We start from the raw sequence: 17,340 nt of genomic DNA on the forward strand, positions 1-17,340 counted from the left end.
ACAGAATCCCTTTACTTGTTTATTCTAGAGAGGAGTAAGTTTTGCCCAGGAACAGGAAAAATAACAGCTATCCTTCAAGCTCAAGGATTTCCTGTTACCGCCTCTGTTCAAAGGTACTCACAGTATTGCCAATATTACTACCATGTATTAAGTGCTGATCATATGCCAGGCTGTATTTGAAATTAAATTTGGTCAAATTTTCACAACAGCCCCAGAAAGAAGGTGTTATACCTTGACAGATAAACAGGTTCAGGCCAGAGGCACGAAGTGATGGAGATGGGATTCACTCAGGTCTAACTTCCAAGACAATGCTTTGAATACTTTGTAACACATTTTAGAGTGGAAGATTGTGCGACTAAAACTGATTCATATTGAGACAAAAATCACATACACATATCCTCCTCTAATATAATGACCCCACTGAAGGAAAAACAGTACGACTGCCAGCAAATGCATTTTATTCTCATTTTAATGAGATAGATTTTCAACAGCTGCCACTTTGTATAGCAAATTTTTTAAAAAGTAACTTTTTTCCATTTTTGATATTTTTATGAAAATTATTTTCTTCAATTTTAAAGCTCTGCCCCTCCCACAAAGAAGTACTAACAACTACCATGTAATGTATACATAGGAAAAGAAGGAACAGAAACAGCTTTTAAACACCTGAGAAATAGGGGAAAAGGTCCAAAGTCCAGGCCCGGGCCTGCTGGAGGTGCTGAGCTGCCCTGGCACCGTCAGCACTTCACCACCCACAGCAGCAGACCCGTGGGCCGTGCACAGACCCGCTGGGATGCACCACAGAGTTCACTCCCATTCTCCTCTTGGCCTCCTCTGCTGGCTGTCCTCTTCTAACTCGATCCAACAAAGGCGGCGTGATCGTAACACATGTTCAGCTTTGTAATGGAAATAACATTGTTTAGAAAGTTCAGAGATTTCTCTGTCTAGCTGAGGAGAAAAAAATATCCAACACAGTATTGATGGTTTCATTTCTTTCCGCTCAAACACATGCTCATGAACTTGTTAATTATCAGATGCTGTTAATTATCTGTGCTGACATAGACAGCATGAAAGTTTCATACAAAAAATAAGATGCAAAATTGTAAAAATTTCTGCAGCAGTTCAGGCTCCTTGTGGAGCTGCTGCTGACGGAGCTGGTTCTGACACGCAGTTCCTTTGACATGCACAGCAGCTCCCCCATGAGTCCTGTGTTCTCAGGGTTCCATTTGGACCCCAAGAGGTTGAAATCCAAGTTTAGTAAGACTCCCTGCTGACAAAATGTGGTATATCCATCAATGGAATATTATTTAGCAGTAAAGAACAAACCAGTAACATAAATTATATGTCATGGATTAACCTCAAAAATACACTAAATGAAGAAAGCCAGATACAAGAGACCAGATTGTATGATTCCATTGAGATTATGTCCAGAAAAGGCAAATTTATAGTAATAGATTAGTGGTTGCCTAGAGCTAGGCAAGTACCGTGGGTACCATGTAAATAGACATGAAGGATCTTATTAAGGGGGATGCAAAGGTTCTAAAACAGAATTGTATGTCTGTTCCACTCAGGAAGTTATTAAAATCACTGACTTGTACACTTGAAATAGACGAACTTTATGATAACATGCCTCAATAAAGGTGTTAAAAAAAAAAAGTCCCTGTCTTGCAAACCACCCAACAAGCATTAAACATTTCCGAAGGCCCACAATCAACAAGAGAGGATTCTCAATTAGTGTTGAGTTACAGAGTGAAAACATTTTCCTTACTATTTACAATATTAAAAGGGAGCCAGTAAGGTAGGACTGGGAAAGAAAGCTCAGCAGACCTCATAAATGAGACTCCTGATAACAAAACATAAAGGGCCTTTTTCTTTGAAGATGGTGCATCTGTTCCTTTGTAGAGTTCTCTTCTGTCCCCTGGGGGTGTGGTGATGAACCTGTAACACCCTGTAGAGATCAGTGTAGTTAGCTGTCCCAGTGTATGACACCCCACCTCCCCCAGCAAAATCTGGACTGTGGATAGCTATGGAGGATTGGGCAGTGAGACCAGGTGGAGCTAGTGTGGTAAAGAGACTTGGGTCCGATCCTAGGCTGGGAAGATCCCCTGGAGGAGGAAATGGCAACCCACTCCAGTATTCTTGCCTGGCAAATCCCATAGACAGAGGAGCCTGGTGGGCTATAGTCCATAGGACTGCAAAGAGTCGGACACAACTGAGGTGACTTAGCACATACACACAAGTAGTGTGAACACAGGATGTAGTGAGCCAGGTACAGAGGCCGTGTAGGAAGCCTGAATGTGTCCCTGGGTCAGCCTCCTATTCCTCCGTCCTTTGTCACTAATGGCAGCTTCAAGATGGGAGAAATAGAAGATTAAAAACAGAGGGGAAAAAACTTTACTAAATTGTGACTAACCAAGCCTGTGGATGAAATCTGCAAGGCAGCAGGGCAGTGGCTGCAGAAAGTACACTGTACCACACGGGGACCAGGAGAACTAACAATCTGTGTGGGCAATGAGAGGGGAAACGATTCACATGGTTCACACAGGTGACTGTGGGCAAAGGGAGGGGAAACCAACACTCCTGATGCTCACCAGACCTCAGTCAGTCCTCCTGCTCTCCACCCACTTCCCAAACTCATGAGCTCTACATCTACTCTGGAAGAGAGTGGCCAGGGATATACAGTCTTTCCCAAATGCTCTCCAAATCTTGGTCAAAACTGTCAGGTCTCTGGCTGAGCTCATACATCAACATAATCCAAATCAAACAACACCATTAAACGTGATGCCAGGACCCTTAGTGAAGAACACGTGCCCCCTCCCATCTCAGCAGTGTAGAGTCCTGGGCTCCTGGTGTTTACATACTGGCTTTGCAGCAGCACTAATGCAGTTTCCTTTGGCTACTTCTTCACACAACTTTCCTCCCTGACATACATGAATTTACACTCTGAGGTCAAAGTGTTTGACTGACCTTACCTCCCAGCATCTCCCAACACAAGACAGAACTTTGCCATTATAGTAATACACAATTTGAAAAATGCTGATTACCTCTAAAAACACTTTAAAGTCATAATTAGCATTGTAACTTTAATAAGAGAGACCCAAGCTGTTTTGACTTTGGAAACTAAAGGTGCTGCAAAGGTCCAGCCTTTTCCTTACAATTTTTAGGGGTTTGACCTTATGTAATACCCTAAAATCAACTGCTGCAGTCAGAAACTGGCCCAAAGACCCAAAGCTGCAGCTGCTCAGGCCTAGCTATGTCCATCAAATTCTCTGTTGCAGTTCAAAGGGCTAGAGAAACTAAAAGGCATTTCTTTTGTTTTTTTCTCCTTGAAGAGCAAGAGATAAAATACTTTTCGTTTTGGAGTTTAAGAGTCCAATAACCACAAAATCAATCACTAATAAAATAAGACTGGGACTAGTCAGAATTAGCAATTGTTAAAAATACATGTTCTGTTTCTATACTTAAACTTCCAGGTGCCAAAAAAAGAATAGTGGCTTAAATTCAACATCAAAATCATCACTTAAAATAATACCAGCCTCATCCTGAAAAGGTAATGGTATCTAGTCTGGCTTGCATCCGTAATCTCTCCTATGAGGAAAAGTCTGAGTCCAGCCTTTCTTCACTGAAGACCCAGGAAGACCCACATGCGTTTCCTGCTAAGGAGGTGGCAAACGGCCTACAGCTGGACCCGTGGTCTGGGTGACGACAGTGCTCCCACCTCGCAACATAAAATAGATGGAGAAAAGTCAGAATGAAGGGGAACCACTAGAAGCACAAACACACACATTAAAAAGGTGGTCACCCTGCTAGCCGCTTCCTGATCCCGGGGTCAGCACACTGTGTCTCAACAGGACTGGAAAGGCCAGTCCTCAGGTTCCACTGCTTATCTGGCAGGAAGCTTTCTTAGTCCTGACCAAATACGCCTTGTGAAACCATGCTGACATCTAAGATGAAACCCACAGCAGAAGGGGAAGCAAGCCACTTGGACCAACCTAACAGCTTAGCCTAGGTGTCAGAAGGGCACGCCTTCGTCAGGATGAGGACCCTTGATGCAGATCCCTGAAGGACTTCCTAGACCAGAAGCCACATAAGAAAGAATCCGCGGTCCTCTCTGTGATGGAGACACCATGGTCTAGAAAACGGCTCCTGCTGCAATCCCAACACACTTTGAGCAGCCTTTAGAATTCCGAGCTTGGACAAGTTAATGCAGATTGAAGGAGGAACAGCAGTCCTGGAAGAAAGAGACCTTTGTTTCTACACTTCCAAGGTCCTCGCCTTATCAGAGGCAACCATTCCAGCTGAAAGCTGAAGCTGGAATTAAGACGTTTCTTTATTTGTAGCCCTCCCTGAACACAAGTTAAAAGAGTTCCATTCTGTCAAGGTAGAGGCTTTGTGAATTCAGGAGCCCATCTGGAAATATGGGTTCATATTTTCAATCTGACATTAACCTGTGGCTGTTAGAAAAGTCAGCAAGGGACCTCGTAAGAGAAAGGAGAAATTCTTAAGTTTTCCAGACCCTACTCCTTTCCTTCCAACCTCTGTCCCATAAACACATACTGAATTTACAGACTTTATTCAAGTTCCATGATCTTTTCCTGACACGCTTGTCATACAAGACAGTGGCGGTCATACAGACGGGCCACTGTTCTCCTCAGGCCCCTGCCAGTCCTTGCCCATCCTGGGAGAATGGCCAGGACCAGACACGCTCTTTTTAAGACCTGACTCTGCCACCAACCTCTCCAGCACACAAAGGCATATCCTGGTGCCCAATTTAGTTCCTTATGAGTATCAACAACAACAATAACCAAAACACCTGTGACCTGTGGGCAGGAAAAGAATATACCCAGAAAGTTCAACCCAGAAAACTCAAAAAGCTGGGTGTGTGGAAACAGCAAAACTTTATAACTGCTGAAACTGTCCCGGTGCGTCACACAGTCACAGGGTCAAGCGGGACTCACTCTCCTAGGCTTTTCTAGAGTTCTTTTGCATAATTCTGTAAGGTGGGGAGAAGCATCAAACTGTGAATGGAGCTTCTTGCTAGTGTTCTGAAAAATACATGGACTTATAAAAGTACACAATCTTTCTAAGGAAAGGAAGATACAGGTGGACCAAGTCTTCACAGGGCTAGGAAAAAACTGTCAAAATAAATTTAAGATGATAACTATCAGGATTCAAGGATGATCTCTCCAGACTGAAGCCGATGGCCAGCACCGCATGCCTCTCACACACCTTTGGTAACAGTCTCTTCTTAAAAACAGAATAGAGTTCAGGGCAGAAAGGAGACAGGGGATTAGACACCATGAGAGACGAGGTGGCAAATCCACCCTAGAACTCTTATGCCTTGTAAATAATGAGTCTGATGGCAGCCATAAACAGAGGCTTAAGAGTAGGTCAACAGTAAATCAATGACTCAAGTGACACCACCATCCCAGTCCTCCAAAAGATGGCTGATGAAAGTCGGTTTATCAACCATCTAAAGTACTGGTAAACCAGTACTTTTAAGCCTGTGTTTTCTTGAATAGGGTTCAGGCAAGGAGACACGGGCTCAGCAGGCCAGTGGTAATCCCAGCACATTGCAGGAAACCCCCAGGGGTTGGGGAGCTGAGTACTCTGGTTTACAAAACCTGCTTCTTCCAACTGTCCCTCTTCCCATCCAGCGCAACAGACTGAATATGTAGTGCTCCAGGTGTTCATTGCCCTTGGTAAGTAGACAGCAGGGTGGGTAGGGCATTTGTAAACACCCAGATTTTCTTGGTCAGCTTATTCTTTTAAACACACACAGCAGAACATTCTTGATGAGGGCATGGGGAAAGACTGCAATTTCCCTAAATCGAAAGCTAATAAAAATAATAGGAAATTGCTTCAAATGAAAGTCAGTAGAACAAAAGAGAAATACTCAGAGGCTTGTAGAGAAAGACTGAGCACATCAGTTACTCTAGTCACAGTGTCAAGTTGAACCACTGTTCCCTTCCCCGCTGCGCACCCCCTGCCCACCCCACCCCCCTCTTCAGCTCCGCCTTCTTGTGCAGCGCTGTCCCCAGATGTGGGGACACACAAGTCCTCCTCAAAGCTTTCTGTCAGCTCAGTACTTCACTCCTGGTATAAATTCCTTGGCATCCGGATTCAGGTTACTTTTGCTCTGAAATAAGAACCAAGAGATAATAAATCCCAAGACAAGCTGCACTATAGCACTTTAAAATTTATTTTCTCCTTGCTTCTGTTATTACCAATTTCTTCCTCTCAGCCCAAAGGAGAGAAAAACAGAATTCCTTGCAACTCAGGCAGTTATTCCTGGACTGTTCTCAGTGGCTCCTGATGGACTCAGCCCTGCTAATCTCATTTTCTCCTCCCTGCTTTAGACTCCTGTTCCCTTCATGATGCTTTCATTAGAGGCTTGTTAACCTGGACTCAAAAAATAATTTTTTAGTTCATAAGTACCTTAACTCAATGAAAATCAGAGTACTCCATCAAACTAGGTTGGTTACCACAATCCCTATATTATTTTTGTCTATCCTCTCTTTGGTTATCTACTCTCTTGATTCACATGATCTTGATCTAAAACCTCAGCAAACTGCCAGGCAAAATCATTCAGACATGAACTGTGCACGAACAATGTCGCTTATGGAATTCTGACATTAAGTAAACATGGAAGGCAGGGAATTCATTTATCTGGTCTTCTAATTATAAGTGGAAAACAGTCTCTTAGAAGTATATTCCTTCCAGTTTTTATAACAGAATCATTCAAAACTATAAATACAGATTTGAGGGACAGTAAAAGATAAGGACAACAGCAAATGATAATTTGAAACCAAACGTCTTCCATGTTCAAATTTTTATCCTTAATCCCAATTCTGTTTTGAAAATCCCACTGGAGAAAATGAAAGTTGGTGATGCTGCAGCAATCACATTTCCACAGTGCTTTAAGAGGTGCAGTGCGTCTTCAATGCACCCCCTGTTAATGCCCAGGTGGTGAGGGAAGAAACAGTGACTCAGAGGGCGCCAAAGCTTGCCCAAGGTTGTTGGGCCAAAAAGAGAGACGTGGCTCCAAATCCTATATTCTTTTCACTATGTCACATGTGGAACTATGTATGCTCTTACCAAAATATCTTCAGAATCACGACCATCACTGACGGACAGTCCATTTAACTGTTGTTGCAACTGTCCCATGGCCTGAGGCAGGTCTCGTGATGGAATAAACCAGTCTTGGTCTTCCTCGTCCAACATCTCCTGAAAGCAGCGGTCCAAGAATTCTTGCTCCTGCAGCTCCTCCTCCACCTGGCAAGCAAAGCAGAAGAGCTCAGACTTAACTGTCCCAGTGGGACTCAAACTTTCTAGTTTTTTTCTACCTCTTTCTTTCAGAGGTTATTACTTTGCAACTAAGAATGATCTTGTATGAGATCTACGAAGAACTACGATGCTTCTAATGAAAGGCTAGAAAAAAATATAACTTTTAGTATTTTCAATCAAATTCCATAAAAAATAAGACAGGAAATAGTCCAAATAGCAGAAATTCCAGTCTTCACAGATCTAATACATGACACAGATATTTTTCACTCATATGGCACTTAACAGAAAATCACTTTAAAGCTTGACATTTTTTTTTCAATCTTATTGAGAGGCAGCTCTTAAATTTCCCATTTTACAAGTATGAAAAGGGTTCAGGAACTATGTATCTAGACTACTACCTGGACAGTGGAGATTAAACCAAAACCAACTCCCAGCTTCTGGCCCACTTTTCTAGTAATAAAGCCCCTTCGGGAGAAAAATACTTTCAGAACCTTAGAAAGATATAAAGAACACGTTCTGGCATACCAGTAGAAAATTCTTTCAAAACAAGAAGAAATAATACAAATATTTAAACAACTTGCATATTTCTGAAAAAGAGTGTCTTATACATAGCAAGGATATTTTATACTTCTTTGTAGACCCTGTTAATTCTTGGTAAAGAGTATGCTTCACTCTGGAGATTAGTGTGATTTTCACAGGCCTCCCGCTTCATGTTTGGCCATCCCCTTCCTGCAGGCTGCCTGGTGACTGATTCACAGCTCGTATGCCGCCACCAGAGGGCTGGTCAAGCAAAAACAATCACCCAAACTAGCCAATATAGTTGAATCCAAAGGAAAAGTCACTTGTAGCAAGACTTAAACATACGATTTCAACATTACAATTAACTATACTTTTTATTTTTTTAATCTCAAGTAAATTAGTTACAAAGTACTTAAAATAACAACTGAAAATATTTCCAAACTACAAGATTTAACATGACTGCTCAGGATCTGCCCTAACTCTCCCTGAGAGCATAACAACATGCTCTTCCATATTAAGTCTACCCTTATTCACAGGCACAAGCCACAGAAGCAGTCACCTGGGCCCAGGGGTGTCATAGGAAGCATGGTCTATGAACTGTTCACACAGATCATACCACAGTGAGCCACAGAGGTGGAAACTCCTGGCTCTTTCCTAAACTCATTTCCATCTCCCCAAAGCACCAGTTGTTCAGTTAAAATCGAATCTCCTGTCTCCCATGCTGGATATGGCCATGTAACTATAATCACATAATGTCCCCAAGAAGGGATGTGAGCACTCTGGCATCATTTGGTTAAAAGGAGACCCTTTGCCTTAACATTTGGCTCTCTCCCCTTCCTATGGCTTGACTTCCAGTTATCCTACAGTTGCCAAATGCCCTGGGAGTGGCAGGGCATCATGATGGAAGGCATCAAGTGGTTGCAGAGTCACCTGTTTACCTGGAGTGCTGACCTGGGGCTGTTAAAACCACAGAGATATAAGACAATTGGTTACTGCTGGATCTTTGTGGAAGCAATCTAGCCTTTCCCCACCAAATACACTCTCTATCTCAGACTTGCATTCTGCCAGTCCCTGAGTTCCTACTTGGGGCATGCCAGGCTGGTCTGCTGTTTCCCAGGAGCCTACATCAGAACACCATGGCATTGGATCCTCTTTTAATTAGCATGATAGAAAAATTTCAATATTGTCCTCCAAGGTATCTTCAATTTGGTCTCTTAGCAACTGAAGTTGCTTTTTGGTCAGCCCTGACCAAGCGTCTACGTATTTTCAAGTTATTCTAAAGCCAATGAATACATTTCTCTTTTGACAGACTGATGGTAAAATATAGCTGTTGAACTACATGTATCATTAGCCTTTCACTTCTTTACCTGTCTGTTGAAATCCTCTTCATTCTCCATCCACATGTACTCTGCAAATGGGTTTTCCTTCTCATCATGCCCATTTAACACCTGGTCCTCTTTGGATTTTACACTGGGTGATGTATTCGCCACACTGGATCCATTCATCATGACAGAACCTACACAGGAGCAAAAGAAAGGATAAAATGATACACGGATCAAGGACATGAAAAGATTCTTCCAGATGCTTCTGATGTTCTAAATCAAAGTTATTAACTACAGATAAACAGAAAATGCTAGTCTGTAACTAGTTACCTATACAGATGCACAATTCTTTAAGAGTTAAAAGAAAAAACATCTCAGCTCAGTTAGCCTTTATAGGCAAGTGGGATGGAGAAGGCAATGGCACCCCACTATGGTACTCTTGCCTGGAAAATCCCATGCATGGAGGAGCCTGGTGGGCTGCAGTCCATGGGGTCGCTAAGAGTAGGACACGACTGAGCGACTTCACTTTCACTTTTTACTTTCATGCACTGGAGAAGGAAATGGCAACCCACTCCAGTGTTCTTGCCTGGAGAATCCCAGGGATGGGGGAGCCTGGTGGGCTGCCGTCCATGGAGTCACACAGAGTCAGACGCGACTGAAGTGACTTAGCAGCAGCAGCAGCAGCAGCAGCAGGCAAGTGGGATGGGTGCTGGGTGGGAGGGGACCTTTTCAAGTCAAATTTCTGTAAGTTCTAGAACCTAACCAAGATCATAGCTTCCCTAACATTTAAATAGGTAGAAAAAAATACATTCTTAATAAACATTGTAAACAGTTGACCCTTATCCTGATTTTTTTTCTTTTGTTTTCTTCTCTTTTTAATTTATTTATTTATTTTTGCTTGTGCTGAGTCTTAGCTGTGGCACGCAGGATCTTTAGTTTCAGCATGTGAGCTCTCAGCTGCAGCATGTGAGATCTAGTTCCTTGACCAGGGATTGAACCCAGGCCCCCTCCACTGGAAGCACAGAAGCTTAGCCACTGGACTACCAGGGAAGTCCCTATTCTGATTCTTATTAAGCTCTGTTTTTCTTTAAAACCTATTTCAAAAAATAATACATGTTTATCACATTGGAAAGCAAAATGGAAAAAAGTAAGGTCATCAGCTGTCTAACTATATAGAGTTAAAAATGATTCACAATGTGGTGGATATAAGCTTGCTGACTTCCCCTATGTACATACAGACACATATACACACACCCATTCCCCAAGCACCCATTCTTATGGTAAGAGCATGATGCTCCATCATTTGCTCTTTCTCATTTCCATATTAATATAGACATTCTGTCAATTGGTGTGTTTCCAACATTTCTGTATTATAAAGGTGGGATGAACTTCTTGTGTTCATTTTCTCTAATGATTTTCTTAAGATAATTCCTAAAAATAGAACTGCCATATAGGAAAGAATGTTTGTTTAAGGCTTGTGATTTACTGCCAAGCTGCCATAGCGTTTAAATTCCCGCTGGTATTATGTAACTGCCTGTTCATCTGCACTCGAGTATTCTTTTGGCTTCCAAATTCATTTTGGTATGCTTGCTATCATTTGGAATGTATTTATTTATTTAAATGTATGTATTTATTTATTTAAAATTTAACCATTCTTCACAAACAGTTGTCGGACTTTCCTGGTGGTACAGTGGTGAAGAATCTGCCAGCCAATGCAGGGGACACAGGCATGACCCCTGGTTCAGGAAGATCCCACATGCTATGGACCAACTAAGCCCCCGCACCACAGCTACTGAGCCCAAGCGCCTAGAGCTCGTGCTCTGCAACAAGATAAGCTGCAGTGAGAGGCCCTTGTACCGAAACTAAAGCGTAGCCCCAGTCGCTGCAACTAGTGAAAGCCTGGGCACAGCAATGAAGACCCAGCACAGCCAAAAATAAATAAAAATTAAAAAACCAAAACAAAACATTGTACTCTTTATGCTCTATAGTACCTCCCCTAAGCTCTTGTAGGTAATGCGCATGGTGTTAATACTACTTAACTATTCTGTTTCATATGTATAATTTTTCTCTTAATTAGATTCTCAACTCCTGAAACACAAGATGAAAAGTTTTTATATTTTGTAATCTTCCTCAATATTAGGAACTTCATAAATACCCATGGATCATCGTGCTTAGGCAATTTTCCCTTTCTAGCCTGTCTCCTTTCAATCTCAGCTCAGTCCTCTCCCCAGCGCTCCCTGGGGCATCTTTAAGTTTTAATACATTATTTTTCACTTATTTCTGTCTTGGTAACATTCATGAAAAAGTTCTTCTCTGCTTCTGGATACACTAAAAGTGTATCCAGAAGGCTTTTCAATTTTCAAACCTGTTATGAACATTAGAAAATATAATTTTAAAAGACTAAATACAATTATGAAGAGTAATAAGAATATGGGCTTCCCTGGTGGCTCAGTGGTAAAGAATCCGCCTACCAATGCAGGGGACACTTCGATCCCTGCTCTGGGAAGATCCAACGTGCTGTGGAGTAACCAAGCCCATGCACTGCAACTACTGAGCCTGTGGTCTAGAGCCTGGGAACCACACCTGCCGAGCCCACGTGCCCGAGAGCCCGTGCTCCCAACAAGAGAAGCAGCAGTACGAAGCCCTGCATACCCCAACTAGAGAAAAGGCCAGTGCGCAGCAATGGAGACCCAGTAAATAAAACTGTATAAAAAAGATGGAAAAATAATTCATCGATAGTTCAAAGAGAATTTAAGACAGAACCCATGTAATTCACTCTTGGTTTAATTAGGGCACCTAGTATGAAATATATCATTTAATATATTTTAGACAGAGACAAAAGAAATCAATGATTATTTCAAATACCGCTCCAGAATAATAATCCCATAAGGCTATAAAAGGGGGGAAACCAGTTTTTATTTTTACCACTTCCATTTTCAGCATAACAATGATAGAAGCAAGTATGTTCTGAACATCAGGGCAACTGAGTAAACAGGTATTCCTAATCAGAGACTTAACAGGTCTTGAACCTTGATGGATAGCAGATTACACAGCACTTTCCAAAGGTTCATTTGGCAGTTGCTTACTATTCTCATAGCTCAGTTGGTAAAGAATCTGCCTGCAGTGCAGGAGACCCCAGTTTGATCTCTGGGTCAGGAACACCCCCTGGAGAAGGCACAGGGTACCTACCACAGTATTCTTGGGCTTCCCTGGTGGCTCAGCTGGTAAAGAATCCGCCTGCAATGTGGGAGACCTGGGTTCAATCCCTGGGTTGGGAAGAGCCCCTGGAGAAGGGAAAGGCTACCCACTCCAGTATGCTGGCCTGGAGAATTCCATGGACTGTATAGTCCATAGGGTCACAAACAGTCGGACATGACTAAGCGACCTTCACTTCACTTCACTTACTATCAACACAGTGATTTCTCCCCACATTATGTAAGTCACCAGCAGAGAATCAGAGCTCCATTTTCCACCAAAATAAATCCTGAGTGCCCATGGCCATCAGGAGAAAAGGAAAGCAGAGGAAGAAAGAACAGAATAATCCTAATTCAAGAGAAAGGCAGAGCACAGGGAATACATTGCAGGATATACCTGTTCATGAGAAAGGGAATGGAAAAATTACCACAAACTCAACATGGGGATATTATCTAATTTAACGTAAACATTTTGTAAAGTTTTTTTTTTTAATTTTTAACACAAACACTTTAGAAAAGTAAAAATCACTGTGATTGGGACAGTCAATACTAGAAAAATTGTTCTCCCCATAGTAGGTTACATAGTGTTGATTTGTATTTTATACCATTCCACCTTTTCCAAACAATTGGGAAGTTTGGTTTCTCTAAACAGCAGCAACCCAAGAGCTTAATTTGTATCGTGCTTAACAATTTATAAAGAAATTTCATATTTATGCTATAACTTAAGGTACATATTCTGTCCAACCTCACTTTAAAAAAAAAAAAACACCCAGACAGTGCTAAAGACCAAAGAAGATACTGGTTCAGCGGTTAAGCAAACTGAGTTGCTGGGTTGGTTCAATAACAACACTGGTTTGTGGGCCCACTGTGTGACAGTGACACCTGGTGTTTAATATGCCTCTTGACATTAGCAATGGGGTGAGCATGGGGAGGTTTTGCTGAAGAATGGTAAATCCTAGGTAAGACACGTGGGAAATGCCATCCAACTTGGGGAAGACAGCAGGTAAGATGGGACCATCGCCTGTAACTTCCTTGACTGTCCTGTTTCCAAAGTTGCATGTAACATTCTCTGTTTCCAGCTCCTCTCCAGCTCACCATCCATCATGCTTGCCTTCCAAAAGCACAGTGTTTCTCTAACCATCTTATTTTGATATTTCATGTTCATGACTTTGATCCTCCCACACCAAGTCACATCACTGTGAAATTCTAGTCTAGTGGAGACAAATAAAATGTCCCCAAAGCTTCCAGAGATGGGGAAAATACTTGGTTACAAAAGTGGGACCACAAATCAGAATGGCTGCTATGTTGTCAGCTACACTATGGAGAGGGCCATGTGACTAGGAATTCAATTTTTTTTTTTTGTTTTTTGGCAGCTCTGCTTGGCTTGTGGAATCTTAGTTCCCCAACAAGGGATTGAATTTGAGGACCCCAGCAGTGAAAAAGCCAAGTCCTAACCACTGGGCCGCCAGGGAATTCCCAGTTACTCAGTCTTGTTAACAAGCATGCAAGTTTCGAAGGTCATCTTCCCACCATTAAGTCCTCAGATGAGACAGCCATTCCAGTCAACCACTTGAACTTTATGAGATCCTGAGGTGGGAGCACCCAGCTGGGCTGACCCATAGGAACTGTGATACTAAATGTTTATTGTTTTAGCCTGCTAAACTTTGGGGTAAGTTCTTATATAATAATAAATAAATAACACAGGTATTCAGTAAACACGGACATCTAGCTCTGCCATACAAACCACCAGTTGCCACTCATCTATTAAGAAGACAAACGTGTAGTCTGAAGCGGGTCATTGTTTGAGGAGTTCTTCAAGAACTAGACCTCAATAGCACATAAAGGAGTTGATGTCTGGTCTGTATCTAAACTGCATTAAGAAATCTAAGAACTATTTGTGCAGAAGCTTTTAAGTTTAATTAGGTCCCATTTGTTTATTTTTGCTTTTATTTCCAATATTCTGGGAGGTGGGTCATAGAGGATCCTGCTGTGATGTATGTCAGAGAGTGTTTTGCCTATGTTCTCCTCTAGGAGTTTTATAGTTTCTGGTCTTACGTTTAGATCTTTAATCCATTTTGAGTTTATTTTTGTGTATGGTGTTAGAAAGTGCTCTAGTTTCATTCTTTTACAAGTGGTTGACCAGTTTTCCCAGCACCACTTGTTAAACTTCTGCACAACAAAGGAAACTATTAGCAAGGTGAAAAGGCAGCCTTCAGAATGGGAGAAAATAATAGCAAATGAAGCAACTGACAAACAACTAATCTCAAAAATATACAAGCAACTCCTGCAGCTCAATTCCAGAAAAATAAATGACCCAATCAAAAAATGGGCCAAAGAACTAAATAGACATTTCTCCAAAGAAGACATACAGATGGCTAACAAACACATGAAAAGATGCTCAACATCACTCATTGTCAGAGAAATGCAAATCAAAACCACAATGAGGTACCATTTCACGCCAGTCGGAATGGCTGCGATCCAAAAGTCTACAAGCAATAAATGCTGGAGAGAGTGTGGAGAAAAGGGAACCCTCTTACACTGTTGGTGGGAATGCAAACTAGTACAGCCACTATGGAGAACAGTGTGGAGATTCTTTAAAAAAGTGGAAATAGAACTGCCTTATGATCCAGCAATCCCACTGCTGGGCATACACACTGAGGAAACCAGAATTGAAAGAGACACGTGTACCCCAATGTTCATCGCAGCACTGTTTATAATAGCCAGGACATGGAAGCAACCTAGATGTCCATCAGCAGATGAATGGATAAGAAAGCTATGGTACATATACACAATGGAGTATTACTCAGCCATTAAGAAGAATACATTTGAATCAGTTCCAATGAGGTGAATGAAACTGGAGCCTATTATACAGAGTGAAGTAAGCCAGAAAGAAAAATACCAATACAGTATCAGATCAGATCAGATCAGATCAGTTGCTCAGTCGTGTCCGACTCTTTGCGACCCCATGAATCGCAGCACGCCAGGCCTCCCTGTCCCTCACCAACTCCTGGAGTTCACTCAGACTCACGTCCCAATACAGTATACTAATGCATATATATGGAATTTAGAAAGATGGTAACAATAACCCTGTATACGAGACAGCAAAAGAGACACTGATGTATAGAACAGTCTTTTGGACTCTGTGGGAGAGGGAAAGGGTGGGATGATTTGGGAGAATGGCATTGAAATACGTATAATATCATATATGAAACGAGTCGCCAGTCCAGGTTCGATGCACAATACTGGATGCTTGGGGCTGGTGCACTGGGACGACCCAGAGGGATGGTATGGGAAGGGAGGAGGGAGGAGGGTTCAGGATGGGGAACACATGTATACCTGTGGCGGATTCATTTCGATATTTGGCAAAACCAATACAATATTGTAAAGTTTAAAAATTAAATTAAATTAAAAAAAATATACAGATCCCAACTTAAAAAAAAAAAAAAATCTAAGAACTATTTGAAACTCATTCCCCGCCTCCATCTCACTTTCCCTCTTATATGTGTGGCAAACATGCTGAAAATAGAAAATAATGATTGTCATTTGGCTGAAGATGGTAAAGCATGTAGTCAAAACAGAAATGCTAAGCTCCTGCCAAGCATATGATTTAGCACTTTACCTCGGTCAAGAGTTTGTGTTTAAGATACTTGGCTTGAAATAGAGGTCTTGGTTCCCAACCACAAAGAACTTCAAGACTTTTAATATACCTAGGATATTTCCAGAATACATACTTCATCAGTTCAACACTTTGAAAAACCACAACTTTCAGATCCAACAATTTTTCCAATCCAAAACTTGGCTATTTTTTTTGAACCTAGATGAGATTTTTTTTTCAGAAGCTAAAACTAGATTATGCCCAGGATAACAACTTGACTGTCAAGAATACTTGGAACTATTGACTCAATTATTGGGAAAAAGTCTATTGAGTAGTTTATATTAAAACTAGTCTCTACTATTATGTTTCTATAGTTTTGTTAACTTCATTCAGTCTGGTGGTTGTTGTTCAGTCGTTAAGTCGTGTCTGACTCTTTGTGACACCATGGACTACAGCAAGCCAGTCTCCTCTGTCCTTCATTATCTCCTAGAGTTTGTTCAAATTCATGTCCACTGAGTTGGTAATGCTATCTAACCATATCATCCTCTGCCGCCCCCTTCTCCTCCTGCCTTCAATCTTTCCCAGCATCAGGGTCTTTTCCAATGAGCCAGCTCTTCATATCAGGTGGCCAAAGGATTGGAGCTTTAGCTTCAGCATCAATCCTTCCAATGAATATTCAGGGTTGATTTCCTTTAGGATTGACTGTTTGATCCCCTTGCAGTCCAGGGGACTCTAAATTCTCCAGCATCACAATTCAGTCTAGTGAATACCATTTGAAAAATTAAACATTGTGGGTAACAGTTTTACATGTTATTTTACTTCAAACATGTTGCCACTAGATTCAGGCTTTGGTCTTTCCCAGTTACATCTTAATAACTCAGGTCATTAGATGCACTCACTCACTAGAATCTGTGTGTCTACCCTCAGCCCTGTGCTTGACAGCTATTTTCACAAGGTACACAGTTGTTTCACTGACGGTGTTTACATTCTCTCAGGAGAGAGATAAGCAAATAGTTAAGAATAATTAGTATTAAATTAAAAGGAGAGGAAAAAGGGACTATTACAAGACAGGAAGACCCAATCTAGTTCAGGAGTGGGGATGGCTAGGAAGGGTTTCCCTGAACAAGCAACACTTAGATTGATACCTGAAAAATTTGTTAGCTAGCAGGAAGGAAGAGAGGGAAAACCATGTGCAAAGATTCAGAGGCAGGAGGGAACTCTCAAGAACTATAAGAAGGTACGTACGCATATAGTTTAAGAGTCAAAGGAGAACCAGTCGGAGAACGGCCAAGGAAGAGAGATGAGGTTGCAGAGGCAGATGGACCTGATCATCTAAGACATCAGAGGCTACATGAAGAATTTTGGAGATCATCCGAAAAGCAATGAAAGCCACTGAAAACGGTTCTCGGCAGCACAGTGACATGAC

The 17,340-nt window shown here is 41.8% G+C and overlaps 1 protein-coding gene across 2 annotated transcripts in view; it reads right to left on the reverse strand.

The window, feature by feature from the left end:
• Positions 1-441: 441 nt before the first annotated feature.
• The window catches only part of PAIP2B (poly(A) binding protein interacting protein 2B), a 45,740-nt gene continuing 28,841 nt past the window's right edge, over positions 442-17,340 (reverse strand). For both annotated transcript variants that reach the window (XM_005891743.3, XM_070379783.1), the window contains exons 2-4: positions 9,171-9,319; positions 7,096-7,272; positions 442-6,136 (exon numbers count right to left, since the gene is read on the reverse strand). In XM_005891743.3, the coding sequence (XP_005891805.1) occupies positions 6,080-6,136; positions 7,096-7,272; positions 9,171-9,311 (375 nt within the window). In that variant the 5' untranslated portion in view covers positions 9,312-9,319 and the 3' untranslated portion in view covers positions 442-6,079. The remainder of the gene's footprint in view (positions 6,137-7,095; positions 7,273-9,170; positions 9,320-17,340) is intronic.

The sequence above is a fragment of the Bos mutus genome, chromosome 11 (genome assembly GCF_027580195.1).
Source record: "Bos mutus isolate GX-2022 chromosome 11, NWIPB_WYAK_1.1, whole genome shotgun sequence".
NCBI lineage: Eukaryota > Metazoa > Chordata > Mammalia > Artiodactyla > Bovidae > Bos > Bos mutus.